The sequence below is a fragment of the Microcebus murinus genome, chromosome 31 (genome assembly GCF_040939455.1).
Source record: "Microcebus murinus isolate Inina chromosome 31, M.murinus_Inina_mat1.0, whole genome shotgun sequence".
Lineage (NCBI taxonomy): Eukaryota > Metazoa > Chordata > Mammalia > Primates > Cheirogaleidae > Microcebus > Microcebus murinus.
The window spans coordinates 4,249,155-4,267,402 of NC_134134.1; the positions used below are offsets into that span (position 1 = coordinate 4,249,155).

Genomic DNA, 18,248 nt, shown 5'->3' on the forward strand with positions numbered 1-18,248 from the left:
TAGGATTGCCTCTGAAACCTTGGAATTGGAAATTATGATGCAGACAATATGAACATCTGTCCCTAGTGTTTCTAGCATGACTGAAACAAATCCTAATATCTCTAATATTCCACTTTATAAATTACAGTTATGAGGCAACAAAAGGAACTTAAAACATGGAGCTGGGTATGGTGGATCACACTTATAATCCCAGCACTTTGGGAGGCCAAGGAAAGAGGAACACTTGAGGCCAGAATCTTGAAACCAGCCCAAGCAACATAAGGAGACTCCATTTTTTTTAAAAAAAACTATTACTAACAAAAAATAGCTTGCAATGGTAACTCCTGAACATAGTTAGTCCTAGCTACTTAGAAGACTAAAGTAGTAGGATCCCTGGAGCACAGAAGTTTGAGGTTGCAGTGAGCTATGATCAGCCACTATACTCCAGAAGGGGCAACAGAGCAAAACTCTGTCAAAAGATGATTTAATGTAGAGGTCTTCAAAATATGTACAGATATTCTCATATCCCCACATGCAATAGAAATAGAGACAGATAATAGAGTCCCTTATAAGCCATGACAAGAAGTTTGGCTCTTACTGAATTCTAAGGAAAATCAGTGCATGGGTAGACTTTGTAGAGAGTTTAAGAGCATGGGACAGAAGATGTCCTTCTGTAAGTTAAAGAGAAACATACACAGGCTTCTAAAAATCATTGCCAACACAGCAGAATATTCCAAGCCACTTTTTAATATCTGCCTTCCTCCTTGAGCTTTACCTCTCAAACATTTGTTATCTGCTTCACTGAATCACACCTACCTGGATATTTGGCTGTTGTTTCCTCTTTCTTCATAATCCAGGGCTCTATGCTTTGCTCCAGACATGTGATCAGCTCTGGTTTTGAGACAACAAGACCTGTTTTATAAAAAAAAAAAAAACAAAAACAAATTAACATGACTCTTGCTGAAGTCTTTCCAATTATTAATGCAGTACTATCCTTAGCAGAGAGAACATTATAGAATATTATAGACATTCCTTTGCAAGACATTGTTTTCTCATAGACCTTGTAGGATGATAAAAAATTATTTCTAATTTGTGACTAGAGCATTAATTCCCACTAGCACTAAATAAATAAGAGGTGGAAATTCTATTCTAAGGTATGGGCAACAATTACATACCCTGATTTCTAGAGTAACCCCTAATCTAGTTTGAAATATACATATCAGCCCAAAAAAAGGAAATGTTCAAGATAACATGAGACATCTAATGAGTTCATTTTGTACACCAAAAATCGTCAAATTTTCTTTAAAAGCATTGATATACAATTCATTCATGTAAAGTAGAAACTTTTTAAGAAACTATCTACAAAAATAAATTAATGGCTTTAATGTGGAATAGGAATGGTGTATATAAGTGATCCTCACCAAGGGAGACCAGGTTTCTGTAGTTCTCTAACATCACATCCCTATACAAATTCTGCTGAGCATTGTCAAGGCATGCCCACTCCTCTGGAGAGAATTCTACAGCCACATCCCTGAATGTCACCATCTCCTGTAAAAAAGACACATATTTTCCAAGTGGCCATAGAGACAGTTATTCATTTCACTACAAGGAAAATAAGTTATGAGAACTGTTTCTGACGTATGAGTGACTAGAATTATCCAATAAGATATTTTTTAGCATATTGATATTCTTGAACATATTCTCTTATTCAGAGGAATGAGGATCAGAAAAGATGTATGAAACTGCGTGCATATGATTCTGATTTGGATTATAAAGTATTTAATACAAAATTAAGGGCCTCACTACAGTAATATAAATTTATGGGTGTTATATTTACATCATATCAATAAATTGTGCATATTTCTCACATAGGGAAACAGAGATTTAGAAAGTATCACCTAATTTTGATCAGTACAATAAAGAACTGGAGATTTTTTTTTAAATACAGACTCTGATTCAGTAGATCTGGGGTGTGGTCTGAATCTCAGCATGTCACATAATATAACTACTGATAACAATGCTTCTTGCCTAAGGAGAGTATATTGTCAATATCCAGTAAGTGGTAGACTTTGAATTTATCTCAGTTCACCTGAACAGAACACAGATAATAGCCCTCATTTTTCAAAGCAATGTATAAGAACAAATTAGAGCTTCCGGATTTAATGTGATGGCTCATGCACATCAGTCAGTAAATCTCTACAGGACACTTAACATTAAAGAAAAAAAAATCAACTTTATATTGGATGAATCTGTCAGAGAGCATCTTAAGCAAGTGAATGAAATTAACGTAACTTTAGCTGCACCAATTGGTGTTAGGCACCATTGCAAAGAGGAGAATACAAATCACTGCTGAGATGGTAATTGCCAACAATATGTAACCATGAAGAATCATCAATTTATGCAAATTTCAGATACAGATACTTCCTATATTTTGTTATCTTTTTTTTTTTTTTTGAGACAGAGTCTCGCTTTGTTATCCAGGCTAGAGTGAGTGCTGTGGCGTCAGCCTAGCTCACAGCAACCTCAAACTCCTGGGCTCGAGTGATCCTTCTGCCTCAGCCTCCTGAGTAGCTGGGACTACAGGCATGCGCCACCATGCCCGGCTATATATATATATATATATATATATATATATATATAATCAGTTGGCCAATTAATTTCTTTCTATTTATAGTAGAGACGGGGTCTCGCTCTTGCTCAGGATGGTTTTGAACTACTGACCTTGAGCAATCCACCCACCTCGGCCTCCCAGAGAGCTAGGATTACAGGTGTGAGCCACCCCGCCCGGCTGTTATCTTTAATAATGTATGTAAATACTTTACCATCATACAGAGCAAGTCTTCTATTTTCTCTTTTCTCCATAATTTTCTGGTTATTCTTTTCAATCAATGCTATCCTCTTTCTAAATTGTCCTAATGACATTTATGTAGAGCTAATGAAGCATCCAGATCAAACATTGAGAGTACATGTTTCTCTTCCTCACTCAAATCCAAAGACTCTATCCCATCCCCAGGATGAATCTCAGACATTCCCACTATTCTATCTTGACCTGTCACAATGGGAACATTTTCAATATTACATGTCATACAGTTCTTATGAAACTTGGTTATTGTAGTAAGAAGCTTGTGGGAGAGAATATAGAGCAGGTTCTGTTATATAGGGAGGAAGGATTTTCCAGAGCTCCTTGACTATCATAAGAAGAAAGAAAAAAATGTAGTTACAAAACTTTTTAGGCATATACATCAGAAGTAAAGAAGTAAAGGTTTACAAGTTCAAAAAATTGAAGTTCTACATGACTTTCTAGGAGAAAGAGTGGACACAACCCCTAAATTGGGACACACTTACCTGAAAACCAGCCATTTCTTTTCCCTCTTCTCCTACTCTGAAATTCCGTTTCTGGTGAGATTGTGTAGAATGATTATAATCAAATCTTCAGACTACGCTTAAAGGAGTCAGCACAATTTGTTCCCTTGTTTCCACAATATTCACAAGCAGGAGGAACATAAAATGCAGAAAGGCTACACTCACTTGTTCTTAGTCATAGAAAAGATTCAGCTATGATCAGCTCCTTTATGGAGACCAAAATGTGAGGTTCTTCTGTATTTTCTTCCGGTTACCTCCCCCTGCTACAGGTGCCAGGAGATTCTGCTACAGGAATGGGAATCTGGACCAAACTGAGCTGCCTCTACCAAACCCAAGAGAGCAGAACCTGTGACTTCCCTCTAGAACAAAGGCTAAACTCAATTCACATGAATATATGCAGAAGTGCTAATGCTTGACGCTGATATCAAATTAGAGTTTGTGGGGCACAATTAAAACCACATGGATGTTCCCACCCAGCCCAACAGGCAGGTGATGGTGTTTCTTCATCTAGCCAGGTTATCCTAACTGAAAGCCTGGGCTGAGAGGTAATTATCTTAAAATTGTCTCTGACACATCACTGTGAATATAAATCATGTGGTACTGTGGGCCTCACTCTAAGAAATGTGGTCTGGTGGTGTGGAAGGGGGACATTAATTGGGTTCTTTGACATGTCCTCTTTTAGTGGTTATGTTGTTCAATCTAGATCCATTATTATTGGAACTCAGGTAAAGGCAGCAAGCACAGCATACATACTGTCTTTTGCCCTACACTCATAACAACATATACTTAATTTCCAAAGTGAAGAGCAGCATAATGCAATGTCTACTGAGCATGTGCTATGTGCTCAGAAGTATAGTATGTTGCACTGTAAAGAAGCCTTTACATTGTGTGATTTAATCCTTGCTGTGCCAGAAAAGGTGAGTACTAAGTGTCCAATAATTTACAGAAAATTTTAGATGTGGTGTCAGCCTTTCTATTCTTCTAACACAATTATAATACGACATTACACAAGACATTATAATACAAAACATTATAAGACATTATAATACGACATTACAGAAGATCTAGAAAATTGTCTACACTCACCCCAAAAAGGTTTTTTCAAACTCAACTTACAAGTCCATGTTGATCTCTAACACTGCAGCATATGTCTCCCCTGAGTTTTTGGTACATCCCTATTCCAGATTATGTCCCTGTCTTGCGAATTCTAGGTTGAGGCAGGGCTAGTTTCCTTCCCTCTCTGTAAAAGCAAAGGATACACAACATGTGTATACAACGTGTGTATACATGTGTATACACTTGTGTATCCTTTGCTTTTACAGAGAGGGAAGGAAAACAGGAAGAGAAATTCCTCTTTGCAACCTGTCTAATGCATCTTGAGGAACCTTAGACCTTTCATTCAGAATTCAAATCTGCAGATTTAGGTCTCTAAAGAGGCATGGATTCAGTAGCACTCATACACACTTCCTGGCATTTGGGCAAAACAGAAAGCAGAAAGGGAGTTTATGTGTCACACACAGTGCACAGTATCTTGTTCCCATTTCTGTCTGAGCCCCATGGTCTCTGAATCCATTTCAGTTCTAAAGATGTGAGATGCATTTAGAGAAAGGACGAAACTACTGATTTTTATCCTATGAGGGGGTATTCACAGGAATCTGGTCTAAGTATGCTCCGGAGGGACAGTAGACATCAAAGAGGCCTAGAGAACTTACTGTGTGCAGATGTGGGGACAGTGAAGCTCTGTGCTGCAGACTTGCAGGTTACAGACTGGAAGCTCAAGAAGGAATCTAGTGTTCAAAGCCCTTCTAATTTAGAAGTGGTGGGCACATTTTATGTTTATGTTGCATTTTTAATTCTGGAAAGTGTTCAGGAAATATTAAAAGTAAAGAGTCTCCAACTCAGAAAACCTATCCACAAAGTTAAAAGAGAATTGAAAGAAAACCCTTTTATCTCTCAATTAAAGCAGAATGTGATATGCACAGTACCAATCCACTGAGACATTTCAAAGGCACAATATAAAGTTGTTACTGGACATAGCTAGGCAAATCCTTTTACATACATGTTATCTAGATAATAATTTTCTGTGAACAAAGAAGAAAAAAGACTGGAAAGCCCTATTTGTCATAAACGGTACACCCTAAACTTACTTGGTTATCAGTGAGACTTTCTTTTTTTGGTAATTGGTTAATTTCAAATAAAATACATGGGTGTGAAGTTATTGCAGGAGAAGATAATTTTGCAACTTAAAGAAAAATGCAGGATAGAATGTAATATGTAGTCATGGTGTGTTAAGAAATGTATGGCTTTTCATTAAGTACAAAATCTTTATTATAAGCATTATAGTAACAATGTAATTATACATAAAATGAAAAAGAGCTTTGGGAACATTATTCTTCAAAGTAGAGACACTGATAAAATGGATCACAAGTGATGTATTTTTACTCTGTAACCCCACAGTACATTTTTACAACACATTATCTCCAACTTTGAGTAACATTGGATAGGTTAAAGTTGGTGCAAAAATAACACTTTGTTGAATCTACAACATGTTTGACACATTAAAATTATTTTTAATCTAATGAAACAAATTAAGTTTTCATGTAATCTAAAAATATTCCAAATTTCATTTGATTTTATTATCTATCATAATGTATAATATTAAAACAAGTTATTTCTAATATTGTAATTTTTCATTCTGATTATAATGAGAAGAATATTAGCCTGTATACCCACATCATACATCACTTGAGATACTGTTTGTTATAAGAAAAATCCATAGTACCTCTCCACTTCATAAATCTTACATTTCAGTGATTTTAATTTCCCATGGAAAAGTACATGAATAATGCCTACTGAATACACAAAGACTACTAATAAATGCGATGTAGCTATCATTAACTACACACATTCACATACACGGTTAGAATGAAAACATACCATCTACTGTATTTAAAGTTGAATAACACTAGTATTTGCTTGTCAATAAGGAAAAAAAATTATGCCTTTTATATTTTTACCCTACCCTGACCAGAAAGTATATTTTACATGTAATTATAACTCTCACAAAATCTCTCTCTTTTTAAAACTGACATACAAGTAAATCAACTAACTATTTTAACTGGGTGGTACTCTGTAATCAACAACCTGGTTTAAAGAAATTTTTGAATGTGTTAGTGCATTAGTGTATTACACTGTGAGTCCTCTGATATTTGTTTAGACTTGATTCTTCATGAAATGTGTTCTGAAATTCATTATATCTGTAGAGTAATTTTAACTATCAATTCTTTGTGGTTCTCTAAAGTATATCTTTTGCATAAATATTTTTTCACATTCATTGTATTTCTAAGATGTCTGTCTCTTAAAATTTTTGTGATGTTGAGGAATGTTGGAGAAATTTTGGAGCATTTTTTTCAGTGTAAGTTCTCCCATGTCCAGTAAGATCTCTGTTGTAACTAAAAGTATTGTCAGCACTCCACATTATGATTGTTTACTTTAAGTATAAGTACTGTTGTGCATTTTAAAGCTAATACTTAGGGAAAGCACTTCCATACTGATTACATTTATCTCACTTTTATCAAGTATAATGTATTTGGTGTTGAATAAAATGTGAGCAGTTATTAAAGACTTTGCCACAATTCTCACATTCATGGAATTTTTCTCTGTTATGCCTTTTTTTATGAAGATTAAGGTGTGAGGACTGGGAAAATGCTTCGCCACATTCCTCACATTTGTATGGTTTCTCTCCTGTATGGATTCATTTATGTAGAGTGAAGTCTCTGAGCTGGTAAAAGACTTTGCCACATTCTACAACATTTTAGGGTTTACCTCCAGTATGAATTCTTTTATGTTGAGTAAGGCCTGAACACTGGGTAAATGCTTTGCCACATTCTTCACATTTGTAGGGTTTCTCTCCAGTATGAATTCTTTTATGTTGAGTAAGGTTTGAAGACTGGTTAAAGGCTTTGCCACATTCTTCACATTTGTAGGGTTTCTCTGCAGTATGAATTCTTTTATGTAGAATAAGGGTTGAGGACGAGTTAAAGGCTTTGCCACATTCTTCACATTTGTAGGGTTTCTCGCCAGTATGAATTCTTTTATGTTGACTAAGGCTTGAGAACTGGATAAAGGCTTTGTCACATTTTTCACATTTGTAGGGTTTCTCTCCAGTATGGATTCTTTTATGTAGGGTAAGGATTGAGGACCGGTTAAAGGCTTTGCCACATTCTTCACATTTGTAGGGTTTCTCTCCAGTATGAATTCTTTTATGTACAGTAAGGTTTGTGCAACAGGTAAAGGCTTTGCCACATTCTTCACATTTGTAGGGTTTCTCTCCAGTATGAATTCTTTTATGTTGAGTAAGGCTTGAGAACAGGTTAAAAGCTTTGTCACATTCATCACATTTGTAGGGTTTCTCTCCAGTATGGATTCTTTTATGATGAGTAAGGATTGAGAACTGGTTAAAGGCTTTGCCACATTCTTCACATTTGTAGGGTTTCTGTCCAGTATGAATTCTTTTATGTATAGTAAGGTTTGTGCAACAGGTAAAGGCTTTGCCACATTCTTCACATTTGTAGGGTTTCTCTCCAGTGTGAATTCTCCTATGTATAATAAGTTTTGAGCAACAGTTAAAGGGTTTTCCACATTCTTCACACTTGTAGGATTTCTCTGTGGTATGAATTTTTCTATGTCCAGAAACATTAGAACTCTGGTTAAAAGTTTTGCTACATTCTTTAAGTTTGAAACTTTTCTCTCCAGTATGTCTTGTCTTGTGGTTATTTAGATTTGATGATTTGCTAAAGACATTTATACATTTATTACATTGGACGATTTTTCTATGGCAAGTTGACAAACATTGGGTAAGACCATCAGAACATACTTTCTGCTTCTTACACTCAGCCACACACTCCCAGTCTCTTCTTAAGTGTATATTTTCAAGGCCACGGCTTCCATATAGTCTCATTATTGATTTCTGAAAGGGGTCTTTAATGCCCTGCTCTGGTAATTGGTCTTTGGTGCAATAGTGAGACAGCTCTGAAAGAAATGAAAATAACAAAGTATCTCACTAACCAGACTCAGGTTAATATACTTCACAATTTGAATATATAAAACTATACATAGCACGTTAGCAAGAAAGCACAATAGAATACCATGGTCTTACTTCCATCATAGATGTATGACCTTAAAAACATACTTACAACCATGATTCTTTTACAAATCATAACTGCTAATAGTTCATAGCACCCCAACTGAGAAAAACACCAAGAACCACAGGAAGGGAAGGAAACTTTGTTGCATTTACCCACCAAAGCCCTTCCTCCATGCTGACACTGAGTTATCACTTTAGTAGTAAAATCCCATCTCCTGGATTCCCTTTCAAAAGAGAATGAAACTATGGGCACATGTCCACACATGTGTTTTTTGTGGCCTTTCCAAAGGCTGGTTTCCACCTCCCTTGACAACTACATAACTCTCTGAGAAAAATATCCACATATTAAGAATAAAATTCTGGAATATCATAATGATGTTGGGCAAAATATTTAATTATGCTATAAAATTTGAAAGGCAAAATAAAAAAAGATCATTGCCATGTGTTAATTTCTATACTATATTAAAGGACATAATTATTGACATTGATATCATAAAGGTGAGGGCAGATGTAAAGATTAAAAATTTTTATATGCAACTGAAGTAGTTATTCATTTAACATAAGCAGTAAGTTCAAAGATTTTAAGTAGTTCTTACAGTGAACATCAGAAAAAATGTTTATAGAGATAAAAGAAAGCTAGGCAAAGAAACAAAATATGTCACTAAAAATCAGTGAGGCACAATGCAGGACAGAAGGAGAGAAAGAAAGAAAAGACAGTGACAAAAGTTATATAAAACAATTAACATAAGAGAAATTGTAAGTCCTTCCTTTGAGAAAATTACGTAAATTTTATGTAGTAGTGTTTCCAGTCAGAGGCACAGTTAAAGAAAGAGTTAAAAAAAATCCAACTATATTCTATCTAAAGCGACTTGACTTAATTCCTGGTGAGAACAATAGACTACAACTAGAAGGATATAGCAAGATATATCAGAAAAACATTTAGCATCTAAGAGCAGTGGAGTTCAAAATTATATTAGGCACATTATTTTGAAGTAAAAAACGTTATAATTTTTAAAATATACTTTAAGTCAAAACTGTCACAAGAGAAAAAAAAGGCAATAAATATAAAAAGTGGTCATTCATGGAGGGCCTATGAAAATAATACATTTATATGATATCTATCTTTATCTCACATCAAGGTTATCAAATATATTTTTAAAAAGCATTGACAGAAATGAAGCAAGAAATGGACAACAAAGTAATACGATACTTTGATATTCTATTCCACTTTCAATAATAATAAAACCAGTCAATTATTAATAAGAAAACAAAAGATTTGAAAACACTACAGAGCAATTAGACCTAACAGATATATTGGAAACACTCTACAGAATAATAGTAGAATATACAATCTCATTGATAGCTCATAAAACGTTCTTCCTAAAAAACTACCTGTTCAGCCACATGTCTTAACCAATTTTAGAAAATTGAAATTTTACTCACTTTAATTTTTGACTAGAATGGAATGAAACTGAAAATAAATAATAGAAGAAACACAGAAAAATTTACAAATATAGGAAAATAAACAACACACTCTTGAATACGTTCTTCTTCAACAGAAGAAGACCTAATGTTGTGAAGATATCCAGATTGATCTACAGATTAAATGCAATTCCTTTCAAATTCTCAATTTCAGTTTTTGAATAATAGAAACAGCAAACTTTTCCTTCAGAAGTTTCATTAAATGTAAATGGTTTAGTCTCTCAAATGAAAAATAAGATGAATGTATGTATAAAAACAAACAGAACTCTACAATATGCCACCTACAAAATCCTTCCTTTAAAAGCTCTAAAAAGTCAAATGGTTGAAAGTAATGTAAAAAACACTACATAAATAATAGGAAGACGATATTGTGGCCATAATTAAAGAAAATACACTTTAAGTCAAAAACCATCAGAAGAGACAAAGACTTTTATAATGACAAAATCGGTCATTTAGGAGAAATCTATAGCACAGAACACACATAGACAGATGATATACATGTAATGTACACATTTTAGGTTAGATATTTTTTAAATATATATTATATATCAGGGCTTTGCATGATATGTGATTATTTCAATGATGAATATATAAGACTATGCCTCATATATATGATTTCAATGATGAATACAAAAATTTGACAGAAGATAAATAAGAAAACAGATAATGGGAAAGACATTATAGACTAGTTAGATGTAAAAGACATTTAAAGAGGTCTGCAGTCAAAAGCAGCAGAATACACTATGGTTTCAATCATACATGGTAAATGCTATTAGGACACTTAAGTCTTATCAAGTTGAAGAACCCTAAAATCATACAACATATATTTTTTGACAAAATTGAAGTGGAACTAGAAATCAAAAGCACAATATAAACTGGCTAATACAAAAATATGTCAAAATTAAACACATTCTTTAATGCACTCATGCTCAATGGTCAGATGATTTAAAATTGTTAAGATCCTGACACTGTTTTAGTAGATGTAACATGAAATGCATAATAAAGAAAAAGGAAGAGAAGAAAAATGGGATTGTATCACACTTCAAATTTTTTTGCAGAAAGGAAAAACTTAGTAGAGTAAAAATGCCTCCTTTTAAATGGGTAAAAATAGATGCAAATCAAATATTTGATTGAAGTTAACATGGTGAATAAGTAAAAAATGATTAAAATTCAAAAACAATGGTGAATAGTTTGACTAATAAATGGACAATAGATTCTTCTGGCATTTCTGCAAGGAAGATATACTAATGGACAAACATAATTTGAAAGCATCCTAAAAATTATTAAACTATAGAGAAATCAAAACAATATCACAATGATTTACCATCTCACATGCATTACATTGAGAACTTAAAAGTAAATAAAAGCCTATGCAAATACATACATATGGTGAGAATGTATAGAAAGGGAAATGCTGCCATGTTATTCTGAGCCTTTGATTCTAAAAATTACAAAAAAAATTGAAATAGAACAGATCACAAATTTAAAATATATGAGGAATCAAAATCAGCTCTATGGTGGGTAAAGAAGGATGCACTTGTTTTTCCCCCAAAGAACAAAAAAATTTGACAGCCATCCATGGAAAATTACAATTATCTGAATTTGGAGACTTAAATGGAAGGTCATTAAACTCTAGTGGAACCATAGATCTGGGAAGGTGATTTAGAATATTCAGGCTCTCATCCAGCTGACAAACTTAAGGACCCATTGTCCTGAATACAGACTGCAACATGGGTCAACCATCTTAGATATGCAGTCTCCAATGGTTCCCTGTGACAAAGTTGGAGTGGTGCTGCTCATCCAGAGACTTTGGGAGAGACACAGCTATCTGCAGCCATGGAGGCAGACTTGAATAACTTGGTCTTGCTATCATCTGTAAAGCAGAACTGTGACTCTGTTACAGCAGTCTGAACTATAGTCCATGTCCAGTTCTTTCAGTGCATAGATCCACACAGCGACCTGCAGGGACTCTTCCAAGGTACTCGTTGGGAGCCACACTCAGCCACACATATAGTATCAGCCCTAAAATATGCAGACTGAAATGCACAACCATACCCTAGTATGTGGCATACACATCCTAATCCTGAAGGCAACCAGTTTACCCAGAAACAAGAGAGGATTGGAAACTATCCAAGCCCTTTGGAACTGGCCCACCAGATGCAGACTCCACTGCAGAGCAAGGGGCAGCCTTGTGACCTAGCTACAGAAACTCTTCATTGTAAACCCAGTGGAGATTCCTTTAGCCCAAATACTCAAAAGAAAAAAATCTTTACCTTCCAAAACCAGTTTATAAAATCTGGGAAAGCTATTTAATCCTTCATATGCACAGATACCAATATAAGGTTAATGTGTAACCTCTCTTAATGCTTCTATTTTATCAAATTACTACAAGACCTAAGCAGAAAAATTAGGCAATAACATGACCAGATCCACTCAAATTAGAAAGGAAAAAATAAAAATAACACTATTTGCAGATGACATTATCATATATATGAAGAACAATAAAGAAGATAGGAAGAAAGCTTTAAAAGTAATAAAACCCCCACTTAAGTCACGGGATGTAAAATTTACATACAGATATCAGTTTCTTTTCTATACACCAATAAAGTACACAATAAAAAAGGAAAATACTCTCATGTACAATACCATCAAGATAATAGATTTCTGAGAAAAAAAATTAACATTTGGTTAAAAAAACCTCTTACACTGACTACTCTATGATATTAATAAAAGAAATTGAAGATGACATGAGGAAATAGAAATATATTATCCAAAAGAATGTATACATTCAATGCACTCCCTATCAAAATTCCAGGGGCATTACTTGACAGTATTAACCAAAAATTCTAATATTTATATGATCTCACAAACACCATTAATGAACCCTATACATAATTAGAAAGAAGAAAAAAGGTTCCAGCATCACACTTTCAGATTTCAAAATAAATTTTAAGGTGGGAGTAATAAAAACAGCTAAATATGTGCCTAAAATCCAACACAAATAACAATGGGAGAGATTGGAGAACTCAGAAATAAACCAAAACATATAAGGTCAAGTAACATTTATGTGGGCACTAGTAATGCACAATGCAGAAAGTATGGCTCTTCAATGCTTGGTGCTTGAAAACTGGATACCCAAAAACTAATGAATAAAAGCAGACTATTTTTTTCTTATATGACACCCAAAATGTAACTCCATATGTAATAAAGATTTAAATGGAAGATATAAAACTGTAATGTATCTTAGAAAAATTGTATAAAGAAAAGGAGAAATATGAGAAAACCTTGACCTAAGACTTGCAATTATCTTTTTTTTGGATATGACACAATAAGCACTGGACCAAAATATGAACAATTTTGGCTGCATCAAACTTAAAATCCTCTGCACAGCAAGGAAAAAAACAAAATAAGAAAATATATAGGATGGGGGAAAATATTTTCAATGTTTATATTGAATAAAATGTTAACACCCAAAATATATAGGAAACTCATATTTTTCAAATGCAAAACAATGTCATCACCCACTTAAAAATAAGCAAAAGTTTATGTAGATTATTTTCAAAGAAAACATACCAGTTTTCAACAGGAAACATGAAGAGTAACACAGCATAACCAAAACATCTTGTAAACACAAATGAAAACTATGATAAGGGATCACCGCACAAGTGTTAAATGGCTAATGTTTGAAACAAGAGACATAACATGTGAGGACAAGAGTGTGCAGGAAATCAATCCCTATAGACTGTTACTGATTGTAAATGGATAGTGTTGTCATAGAGATTTGTTAAAAATATAAATAACACAACTGCCTTATCATTCACCAATTCTACCTATAACCATGTAATATCAGTATCTGAAGAAGATTTTGCACCCCATATATATCGCACCATTATGCACATTTTCAAAGAAAATGGAAACAAACTAAATGCCTGCTTTGATGAATAGATTAAAAAATGACTGCACAAACACATACCATATAATATTACTAAGACATGAAAATGATAAATATCCTGCCATTTCAACAACATAGATGGACATAGTAGGCATTATGTTAAGTAAAATCAGCCATTCCCAGAAAGATAAATACTGCTATGGATAATTATTTTTAAAAAGTTGAATTTACAAAAATAAAGAGTACAACAGTGGTTTCCAGGGTGTAGAGTCAGGAAAAATGAGGAGATGTTTAAGAGTAAAATCTTTTAGTTATAAGATGAATAGATCTTGGAGATCTATTGTATGGCAACATGATTAGGGTTATTAATAATGTTTTATATGCTTAAAATTTGTTAAGACCATAGACCTCTCTATTAATAAATTTTCTCAGTATAATTAAATGGTAAATATGTGAGATGATGGAATAGTTTATGCCCTTTAATATATTGTTTTACTATTTATACACACATCTGATCACTACAGTGTGTACAATAAATATATACAGTTATACAATTCTTATTTGTGGAAACTTCCACCCATTAAACATCCCATACACAGAAATATATGCACACATACACACATATGAATGGCACAATTCTGATGCTACTAAACAGGGGGAAATTATGGAATATAAGTTATCAAAATAGTGTGAATCAATTGGGAATATAAATATATTCATGTATGTGAAGCACTGAATGAGACAGATTATTTTGGAATTTTATAGGGTGAGAGCGCAAAATAAACTATATTATAGTTTTGGTATTTGGCTATAATAAAGTTGAAAATTTACTCTTACTTATACTAGAAAAAGATTACTTAGAAGTGAAATAACATTAGATTTTCTTACATTTAGGCAGAGGCTATGCATTTGTACAAAGTTAGTGAGCCTCACTTTCTGTAGACTTGCCTCTGAAAACTTAGAATTGGAAATCATGATGCAGAAAATATGACTATCTGTCCCTAGGGTTTCTGGTATTACAGAAACAAATCCAAATATCTCCACTATTCCCCTTTACACATTTCAGAAATGACACATCAAAAGGAACTTAAAACATGGAGCTAGGCATGGAGGATCACACCTATAATCCCAGCACTTTTGGAGGCCAAGCAAGAAGGATCACTTGAGGCCAGGATTTTATACCAGCCCTAGCAACATAAGGAGATTCCATTTTTACCAGATAATAATAATAATGAAAAATAATGGCTGGCCATGGTAGCTCATGCCCATAGTTCTAGCTACTTGGAAGACAGAGGTTTTAGGATCCCTGGAGCCCAGATGTTTGAGTTTGCAGTGAGCTATGATCAGCCACTGTACTTAAGAAATGGCAGGAGAGCAAAACCCTGTTAAAGGATGGTTTAATGTAGTGGTCTTCAAAATATGCACAGAATAGTCCCATAACTCCTAAACAATAGAAATGCTAATAGATAATGTAGTCCTTTATAAGCTATCACAAGAAGTATGGCTCTCACTGACTTCTAAGGATGATCACTGCATGGGTAGAATTCTTAGAGAGTTTAAGAGCCTGGGACAAAAGATGTCCTTCTGGAAGATAAAGAGCACCTTACACAGCCTTCTAAAAATCATTTCCAACTGAACAGAATATTCCAAGCCACGTTTTAATATCTGCCTTCCTCTTTGAGATATACCTCTCTAACATTTGTTATGTGCTTCACTGAATCTCACCTACCTGGATATTTAACTGTTGTTTCCTCTTTCTTCATAATCCAGGGCTCTATCCTTTGCTCCAGACATGCAATCAGCTCTGGCTTTGAGACAGCAAGACCTGTTTCATTAGAAAAATTTTACATGACTCTTACTGAAGACTTTCCAATTACTAATGCAGTATTATCCTTAGTAAACACAACATTACAGGAGATTCTATAAACTTCCTTTGAAACATATTGTTTTCTCACAGACCCTGTAGAATGATAAAAAATTATTTCTAATTTATGACTAGAGCACCAATTCCCACTAGCACTAAATAAATAAAGGTGGAAATTCTATTCTAAGGTGCAGGCAACAATTATATACCCTGATTTCTAGTGTAACTACTAATCTAGTGTGAAATATACATATCATTCCAAGAAAGGGTAAGGTTCAACATAACATGAGACATCTAATGATTTTATTTTACACAACAACATTCTTCAAATTTTCTGTAAAAGCATGGATATAAAATTCATTCATGTAAAGTAGATACTTTTAAGGAACTATATACAAAATATACTAATGGCCTTAATGTGGAATAGGAATTCTGTACTTAAGTGATCCTCACCAAGTGAGTTCAGGTTTCCATAGTTCTCCAACATCACATCCCTATACAAATTCCTCTGAGCATTGTCAAGGCATGCCCACTCTTCTGGAGAGAATTCTACAGCCACATCCTGAAATGTCACCATCTCCTGTAAAAAGACACATATTTCCCAAGTGGCCATAGAGAGAGTTATTCATTTGACTATAAGGAAAATAAGTTATGAGAACTTTTTCTGACATATGAGTGACTAGAATTATCCAATGTGATATTTTTTAGCATATTGATATTCTTGAACATATTCTCTTATTCACAGGAATGAGGATCAGAAAAGATGTATGAAACTGTGTGCATATGATTCTGCTTTAGAGGATAAAGTATTTAATACAAAATTAAAGGCCTCAGTACAGTAATATAAATTTATAGGTGTTATATTTACATCATAGCAGTAAATTGTGCATATTTCTCACATAGGGAAACATAGAGATTTAGAAAGTATCACATAATTTTGATCAGTACAATAAAGACCTGGAGATTTTTTTTTTAAATGCAGGCTCTGATTCAGTAGATCTGGGGTGTAGTCTGAATCTCTGCCTGCCACATAATACAACTACTGATAACAATGCTGCTTGCCTAAGGAGGGTATATTGTCAATATCCAATAAGTGGTAGACTTTGAATTTATCTCAGTTCATCTGAACAGAACACAGATAATAGCCTTCATTTTTCAAAGCAATGTATAAGAATAAATTAGAGCTTCTGGATTTAATGTGATGCCTCATGCACATCAGTCAGTAAATCTCCACAAGACTCTTAACAATAAAGAAAAAAAACAATTAACTTTATATTGGATGAATCTGTCAGAGAGCATCTTATGCAAGTGAATGAAATTAACATAACTTTAGCTGCACAAATTGGTGTTAGGCATCGTTGCAAAGAGGAGGACACAAATCACTGCTGGGATGGTAGTGGCCAACAATATGTAACCATGAAGAATCATCAATTTATGCAAATTTCAGATACAGATATTTCCTATATTTTGTTATCTTTAATAATGTATGTAAATACTTTAGCATCATGCAGAGCAAGTCTTCTATTTTCTCTTTTCTCCATAATTATTCTTTTCAATCAATGCTATCCTCTTTCTAAATTGTCCTAATGATATTTTATGCAGAGCTAATGAAGCATCCAGATCAAACATTGAGAGTACATGTTTCCCTTCCTCACTCAAATCCAAAGCCTCTATCCCATCCTCAGGACAAATCTCAGACATTCACACTATTCCATCTTGACCTGTCACAATGGGAACATTTTCAATATTACATGTCATACAGTTCTTATGAAACTTGGTTATTGTAGTAAGAAGCTTGTGGGAGAGAATATAGAGCAGGTTCTGCTATATAGGGAGGAAGGATTTTCCAGAGCTCCTTGACTATCATAAGAATAAAGAAAAACATGTAGTTACAAAACTTTTTAGGCATATATATCAGAAGTAAAGAAGTAAATTTTACAAGTTCAAAAAACTAAAGTTCTACATGACTTTCTAGGAGAAAGAGTAGACACAACCCCTAAATTAGGACACACTTACCTGAAAACCAGCCATTTCTTCTTCCTCTTCTCCTACTCTGAAATTCCTTTTCAGGTGAGATTGTGTAGAACAATTATAATTAAATCTTCAGACTACGCTTAAAGGAGTCAGCAGAATTTGTTCCCTTGTTTCCACAATATTCACAAGCAAGAGGAACATAAAATGCAGAAAGGCTACACTCACTTGTTCTTAGTCATAAAAAAATTCAGCTATGATAAGCTCCTTTATGGAGACCAAAAAGTGAGGGTCTTCTGTCTTTTCTTCTGGTTACCTCCTCTAGCTACAGGTGCCAGGAGATTCTGCTACAGGAATGGGAATCTGTACCAAACTGATCTGCCTCTACCAAACCCAAGAGAGCAGAACCTGTGACTTCCCTCTAAAACAAAGGCTAAACTCAATTCACATGAATATATGCAGAAGTCCTAATGCTTGACGCTGGTATCAAATTAGAATTTAGTGGGGCACAATTAAAACCACATGGATGTTCCCACCCAGTCCAACAGGCA

General features: G+C 34.1%; 1 protein-coding gene across 1 annotated transcript in view; it reads right to left on the bottom strand.

The window, feature by feature from the left end:
- Positions 1-18,248, bottom strand: part of LOC109730341 (uncharacterized) — a 153,225-nt gene that overhangs the window by 36,899 nt on the left and 98,078 nt on the right. The window contains 1 exon segment of the mRNA XM_075998880.1: positions 7,168-7,944. Within this exon segment, the coding sequence (XP_075854995.1) occupies positions 7,168-7,944 (777 nt within the window).